This window comes from Anneissia japonica, unplaced genomic scaffold (genome assembly GCF_011630105.1).
Source record: "Anneissia japonica isolate Jap-2015-1 unplaced genomic scaffold, ASM1163010v1 scaffold466_len1169948_cov191, whole genome shotgun sequence".
In the NCBI taxonomy this organism is placed as follows: Eukaryota; Metazoa; Echinodermata; class Crinoidea; order Comatulida; family Comatulidae; genus Anneissia; species Anneissia japonica.
The window spans coordinates 488,564-496,396 of NW_022689540.1; the positions used below are offsets into that span (position 1 = coordinate 488,564).

The 7,833-nt window shown below is 33.7% G+C and overlaps 1 protein-coding gene across 1 annotated transcript in view; it reads right to left on the reverse strand.

The window, feature by feature from the left end:
- LOC117125173 (ankyrin repeat and zinc finger domain-containing protein 1-like) overlaps window positions 1-7,172 on the reverse strand; it is a 10,810-nt gene extending 3,638 nt beyond the window's left edge. Inside the window, exons 1-13 of the mRNA XM_033271589.1 lie at window positions 6,992-7,172; window positions 5,811-6,102; window positions 4,899-4,975; window positions 4,554-4,650; window positions 4,211-4,458; window positions 3,892-4,007; window positions 3,501-3,602; window positions 2,836-3,107; window positions 2,129-2,308; window positions 1,797-1,952; window positions 982-1,258; window positions 573-684; window positions 347-445 (exon numbers count right to left, since the gene is read on the reverse strand). Coding sequence (XP_033127480.1) covers window positions 347-445; window positions 573-684; window positions 982-1,258; window positions 1,797-1,952; window positions 2,129-2,308; window positions 2,836-3,107; window positions 3,501-3,602; window positions 3,892-4,007; window positions 4,211-4,458; window positions 4,554-4,650; window positions 4,899-4,975; window positions 5,811-6,093 — 2,019 coding nt within the window. The 5' untranslated portion in view covers window positions 6,094-6,102; window positions 6,992-7,172. The remainder of the gene's footprint in view (window positions 1-346; window positions 446-572; window positions 685-981; window positions 1,259-1,796; window positions 1,953-2,128; window positions 2,309-2,835; window positions 3,108-3,500; window positions 3,603-3,891; window positions 4,008-4,210; window positions 4,459-4,553; window positions 4,651-4,898; window positions 4,976-5,810; window positions 6,103-6,991) is intronic.
- Window positions 7,173-7,833: the final 661 nt, after the last annotated feature.

The window sequence follows — 7,833 nt, forward strand, 5'->3', positions numbered from 1 at the left end:
AACTAGTCGACGCGAGTGACTCAGTTTCGTGGCTCCAAAAATATAAACATTTGATTGGTTGAAATTGTTTATTTCGGTCCGCCCATTTATCCAAATACGGAATATAAGATTACGTCATTCTTTTGGCATCCTGGCGCCTGCTTTCAGTGTTTTACAAGTTGCTTATTCCGTCTATCTCTAAATTAACTTTCTCGTTGGTGGCGCTATCCAGAATGAGAAAAATAATAACAAATAAGAGACTTGTGGCAAGTCTAACCGTCTAAGTGATAAAGCCGGCTTTATTCGAGGAGTTAAGACTACCAGTTAAGACCGTTTTATAGCAATCCGCCCCTGTATTAAAACAAACCTTTTGTTTGGTCTTCTTAATCTTTTTCTGAGCCTTTTTCCTTTCAGCATTTTTTGCAGCCTTTTCTAGTTCCATTTCTGGTGTTAGTGGACTGGGTATCTAGATAGAGGACAATACAAAAATAAATAAATTTGAAATAGTCTAGTTGTTTAATACATAAGATGTAGAGAAGCATGTGTGTTTGTACATAGGTAACAATGTAGTTCATGTAAGGTATTCATTTTACCTGGGCTTTAGCATAGTCATGTTGATCTGGGAATGCACCCATGTACCGTCTAAATTCATTTCTTGTTTCTTTGTCTTTAGAAACACAAAATGGTGGGAGTCCTTTGCTATTTCTATTAGAGAAAGACAATACAAAAAAAAACAACAATTAAAATCTTTGTAAATAAAGTAAGGCAAAATATTTCTTCTAACACTCACCTAAAGATTTCATATTTATTCCAATTTCATTCACAAATGAATTATAATAACAATGAGGATGATTATGACAATGATGACATTTAACGATTTTGCCACTGTGTATGCAGCCGATATCAATTATCTGCCTCTGGTATATCCAGGCTCCATTTTAATTAGAAATAATTAATACTCCAATTATTTTCTTTAAAGAGAATAAATTAAAATTAATTTACCTCAGTGTTGGGTCAGCACCTGCTTCTAACAGAGTGCGGACAATTGACATTTGACCTGTTTCTGCAGCTACATGAAGTAAGGTAATATTGCTTGCATCTAAAGCCTCATTAATTATCTTTACTGTGTCTACATTAACTGGGGCATCATCTGACTGTGTATTTGATTTTGGTTGGTCATTATTAGAATTTTGAGTAGACAGCAGATCTTTCAAAACACAAGTATTTCCAGTTTTACATGCTGTGTAAGCATCATACTGTAGGATCTTCAGAGAGGGATCTGTAAAGATAGAAGACAGCAGAGTTAATGTATTTCCAATAGTCATTCAGTTATCTGGGGAAATTTATATATAACATTTAATATTAGATATGATAAAATTAAACACAGTAGTTTAGTATGGGAAACAAACTGTATTGTTGGTTTTGGGTATCAAACACAATGCCTTAAGATTACAATTCTGTTACTCTTCCAATGGAGCTAGGAGACTGAATTTAACTGATTTTGACCAAGACAAAATACAACTCTATCTTGGTCAAATTGAATAGCTGTTCAAACTTGCATTTAAATACACAGTAGGTTTTTATGTTAGAGTGATCGTATATGCACAAAATCAAACTAAACATGGATACATTCAGTGGAAAGAACATGCTCAGGTAGACTGCATTAACTGTCGGAATAAGAACATTCCATAGGGAACTGATAAGTTTTCCCATTGTTTATGATTGACCAGGAAAAGCACTTCATAACCTAAAAGGGATAGGTCTCAATTACATAAATGACCATAAAATAATAAATACTAATAATAATGTAAATGTACCTTTATTTTCTTGCTTATTTTCCTCGTCTTTCACTTTCGGTTTTCTTTTCCTCCTTTTTTTTTTGGAAATATCAAACTCCTTAAGGTGGTCAGTTGATGTTGTTACTTCCTCAAAGACTAGTTCTATATTTGCACATCCATCATCTGATTCTAAATCTACAATGAAAATAACAATAACAACACATTTTTTTCAAACAAGATTGCAATGATGATAAAAATGATAAATGTGAAGATTATATTAAAACAATGAGTGCATGTACATATTAGCTATCAAAAATAACATTAAATCAGGATTGAGGAGAAGAAAGATGAATTATACATCACTGGTTTACCTGCAAGAGTCTTAGCTTCCTGTGGTACAGGTTCTTGACACTTCCTTCTTTGTATTTCATCATCTACTCTTTCACTGTCAACTGCATCAGGAGATGCTTCTTCTGTAAGGTTCTTCCCTACAAAATCTTCAGTTCTCGTTGGTGACTTTCTCATTAGACTGTTTATATCAGTTCCAGGTTCTGTGAAAATCAGAATATAATCCTGGCTATCAACACGTTTGCTGCCAGCAACTTGTTCCCCATGGTAGTGCTGATGGCGCCAGGGACGGCTATACTCTACAAAACCGGGGTAACATTCTAGCGTTTATTACCTCATTGTTATACATTGTAGAACCACAGACTTAACAGCTGATAGTTTGGGGAAGATACACCTAGACCATAACATACAAATAACGTATGTATGTTTGTTGTGTTATGTTGCTGGCCAAAAGATTACGCGAAGTCCAAAAGATGACGCGAATGAGGGCACCCTCTGAACATATACCGACCCATGCAAAAAGCGGATGACAAAACTCACACTTGAAGAGGCCATAGAAAGTACTATCCCATTGCCAGTGACGAATTTACTCGTTCCATAATATTAGACACACCATTTTGATATGTGACTTGATAAGGTTTCAAGAAAGTATTTTGTACATGTGCACTTGTTTTGGCATACATACCTTACCTGAAATGTAAATAAATAATCTCATGTGGATTTTGCTTACCATAAATTTGCACTGTACTAAGAATCTCCTGAACACGCTTCAGTTCCCTGAACGTTGGTCTTCGTGTGGCAAAAGGGATGTTAACAACCCGGAGGTCATTCTTATCAAAAACAGCATTTTTCCCTCCTATGAAAATCGTACGATTGTGGCTGGGTGCACGTAGGAACACATGTGTGCAAGCGTTGATGTGTTCCTCCCATGATTTTAACACCTGGTGAATATCATCAATCAATGCTGCTTCATTATAACGTCTTAAATTAGCACCGACTGACCTGAAAAAAATAGCAATACCTATTTCAGATTTTCTGTTTCATACAATCTATTTTTAATCTGGTCTAAATGAATTTTTCATTTTTAACAGTGGCAGATCCAGGAATTCAAAACAGAGGGGGCCCCACCAGGTAGGGACTTTCACAGATGGAGAATCTAGACCACCTTAGCCTCACCATGGTTGGGGCTGAGGTAAAGCATATTTATGATTGTGGCACCTCTAGTTGGCCGGAAATGGCACTCTGACACGTAATCTTGATTATAATTTTCCTTTTTTGTTCACGTTTTCTTATAATTTTGACAAATTTGGGAGGAGGTGGGGCCCTCTAGAATTTGCCACTGTCTATTATGTAGTGGTTTACTTTGAATAATGTGTTAGGTTAAAATATACATACTTTGAGATTTTTCCCGCCTGTTTATCATGGAGTCCCTGAGATGTGCCTCGCTTGGCTCTCACAGTATACCTATGGAATGTCTTGTGCACCACTACAGTTTCACTAATGATTCAAAATCAAAGGATGTTAACATGATGATACCGTTACTGCATCTGTTAATATTTACATTGTACAGTCATTTAACATTTCTAAATTTTTACTTTAACATAGAACACAAGCAATTATTTTAAAAAAAAAAAGCTTCTAGAAAATAACTCATGTTAAATATAGGTTTTAAATATATACATATATTTATGTCTTGAATAGAATCACAATACATTAAAACCTAAGATATAGTTTCAATCAGTGAATTATTATTTCTTGAGAATACACAATACATTTAAGTATTTACCCATGAAACACTGCTCCAGCAAAATGGCCACCTCCAGCCATTAAAATCAACCATTGCAGACGTTCAGGCAAACTTTTTGCCAACGACGAAAGCTCGGAATCCTGACTCGGAATATTCTATTGGGGAAAAAAAAAATTAATAAATAAAAAAAACAAAAACTAAAACACTTCACAGTTTATTTCCAGGCCTCTAGAAAACAAAAATGTTCGGACCTCCTTGGGTATTGTCTTTCAATTTCCCCCCATCTCATTCAGACATCTCTGGATCCACCCGTGAGAATTATTATTAACAATACAAAGAAATATTATTTTGACCTAACCTTCTTTCCATGTAACAGGCACCGGTGAACAGAGATCACATGACCACTGGCATTCCTGAAATGCACTTTCGGCTGTCTTCTGTGATTAGGTGATGCTTCATCATCGCTTTCTGTCTCACTTTGTCTACCTGCATGACTTCTTGCATGAGGAAATGAAATCTTCTTGAATGATGTTGGTGATAGATCATCTTCTTTCACATCACTCTCTGACGTGCTGCTTTCAGATCCCGAGATACTGGAAACATTATCTGAAAATTGATATAATAAAGTAGAAAATCATCATATACATCATCAGTCTTCTTGTCATTATTATTTTCATGTCATTAAATAATAAACACATTACCTGTTATTTTCTCAAAATCTTCTTCCAATATGGGTTGCTTCCCCATGATCCTTTGCTTTAAGTTAAACCTGTGCCAATCTAATTTATAGTGGTCTTTCTGCAAAAAGAAAAAGTAAATCAAATAGATGTTAAATTTTAAGTAGTTGGTAAAGAAGCTATTATCAAACCGAACACAGTCAATTAAAATTACAATTAGTCAATTTAAATTATGTACAATACTCATGAAAATGCAAAACATTATAATTATCATAATTACTACTATGATAATTAATATTATACAGTAAAATCATTACTATTACTAAAATATAGTTTTCAGTAAAATATTAGACACATAGATGTTCATACCTGTTGTAATCTGTTCTCAAAAGGACATGAGCAGAAAGAGCAAAACATTTTGTCTGAAGTTGCAAGTGCAAAACGTTCTGGAAAGTAAACATGTATTGAAAACTTTTTAGAAATATGAATGTCTAGCTGTGAGGTTACAAATATGATAGCACTATCTGATTTAAGTGATGTAATACCATAATGCATCAGTGAACCTTAAAATAACTAAACCATGCGTTGAACAAATTCAAGTAAGTGTGGTGGGTAAATATTGATCATTGGAAAAGAAAATTAAGAAAAGGAATTATTATGGCGCTTTCAGGGAGAAAGCAAACGTAAAATAAGATGGTCAATAGATGTAATCAAAAAGTTTACTATCACGGTGGTGGTGTAGCATTTTTTACGGATAATTGTACACTTCATAATATCATATATTTAATACTATTATCAAAGCAGATATATACAATACTTACAGAGAAACAATCAAATCAAAATATGAATATTTATTATTTTTTATTCATTCAAAGACCAACAGATACACGGAACACTGCCACTAACAGGTTTTATAAATAATATATGAAATATAAACACTGTATACAAAAATATATCATATCAACAATAAACATAATAACACACCCACAAAAAGCAATCATTCCACTACGAAATAAATGTATAATAATATAAATTTTAATTTAAAATTAAACACATTAATAACAATTATACAAAAATTATATAGTAATAATTGTTATACAGTACTTTTTAGTGACAATTTTTTGATGTTATATTATTTATAAATTAGTTGGTAATTAAGAGTGTATTTTTATAAATGTTGCATATACTGTACATGATTTTGTTCAACATTCAAAGCCTTAGGCTGCTTGTTATAAATAATTGATTCTGAATATTCGTAGAATCACCTTTATATAAACTTACCTGGGAGTTGTGTAACCTGGTGCTCTTCAACATCATGTCCTTCATTTTCTGCAAGTTGTAATCCACCAAACAACTTCACAATTTCTAGTTTGTTAGATAAACTCACAAATTGTCTTTGTTCTCCATCTTTCACTCCTTTCCTATTTTGTTTCCTTCTACTGGTTGGTTGTTTTGTATTCATTTTGCAATCAACATCATCAGGATCTTTTGGAGGACACATTTTATTGATGATCTCCATTGGTGATGTAGATATTGTGTCAGGAGGTATGTATGAAGTCTGCATGTTGTAGGCCTACATTTTATAAAATTACAGAGAGTATTTGTCTGAGTAACAAGTTCCAATTATGACCAATGCATTCTAAATATATTTTAAATGAAATACTGTAACAAAGTTATTATTAATGAATAATATTAATAAATACTAATAATTTATAAATTACAAAAAAGATTTGCCAGAGGCACATAATCAGCAATACAGTAGGCATGATTACTGTAGGTCTCCCTATTGTATTGTAGGCCCTAGGCCTCTTCCCCACACCCCCACCCCCCACCACCGGAATTTCATTAAGGGGGTAGGACCTATGCATAGCCTATTTGATTGACAGATTTAAATTTTCAACTACATTCAGCAAAATCTAAGATGTCAAAAAATGGCAAAGGATTTTAAGTCGGCAAGGTGGTATTCAGCAAACTATGGTCTGTTATGGGGTGTCTGTAAAACGAAGACTGAAGACCAATATTTTTTCTTTTTATTTTGATAATACGCCAGGCTGTCACAAAATCAAAATTAATACGACATTTTTTGGGCGTCTGTTTGTGAAATTTTCAAGCAAGAATCTTTGTTTCATATTAGGCCTAGGCCTATATGCCTAGCCCTAGCTAGACACCCTATAGGCTATATCATGGGTGTCTACAAAACGAAGACCAGAAAAACGAAGACCTCCAATTATTTCTCAATTATCTCATTGAAAGTATTGACTCCCGTCTGTTCTGCAAAATTCAGCAGCCTCCATTCGGCAATCTGGCGTAGGCCTAGGCTAGCCCGGATCTCTCTCTCTCAGGCCTCCGTCGAAGCAAAGTTCTGGACTCGGCCACTCCAAGTACCCAGCCTTAACGCTACGCTAGAGGCCAACTAACTAGCTAGGGCCTACACGGCTGTTTCATTAACAATGGAAATTTACCTTTTACTTTAAGTTTCAGAGTTCTCTGTATGGTTGTGAACAGGGTTGTGAACAAGATCCAAACGCATATGTTTCTAGACGAATCATTATATTTATATAATAATAGTCATGCTACTTTTATTAAGCAATACTTGTGCAATCACGATTGTCCTAGCTTGGTTTATGTTGTTCATGCAATCAATCTAGAGGGAAGCAAACAAGCCACACGAGTGCACTCACACTACTGCAGTGTACTGAGCAGAGTGATGATGATGATGATGATGATGATGATGATGATGATGATGATGATGATGATGATGATGATAATTCAGATTCAGATTCAGATTTTTTTTTATTTTACAAAATATGATATAGTCTTCAGATAGTTTAACAGGTTACTCGATGTTTGTTACAATAATGTTCGATGAAACATTACCAATTTGATGAAGATGATGATGATGATAATGAAGACAATAACGACGACGATACTTCATTCGTTTATTGTTTATTCTTTATTCATCCAAACAAATAACAATGAAAGAACAAGAGAAAGCTCAAACAAATTGTACAAGCAACAGATTATGAATATAGTATTACCATGATGTATTACCAAAGTACTAGGACTAATAATGGTGGTTAACACCTAGTTCAAAAGTCCCGAGGATGATGATAATGATGATAATAATAATAATAATAATAATAATAATAATAATAATAATAATAATAATAATAATAATAATAATAAAAATAATAATAATAATAATAATAATAATAATAATAATAATAACAGCAACAAGAGCACTCAGTAGAGAGCATAATCTCTGCCCATCGCAAATCCCTTTCTACAAAATAAATAATAGGCC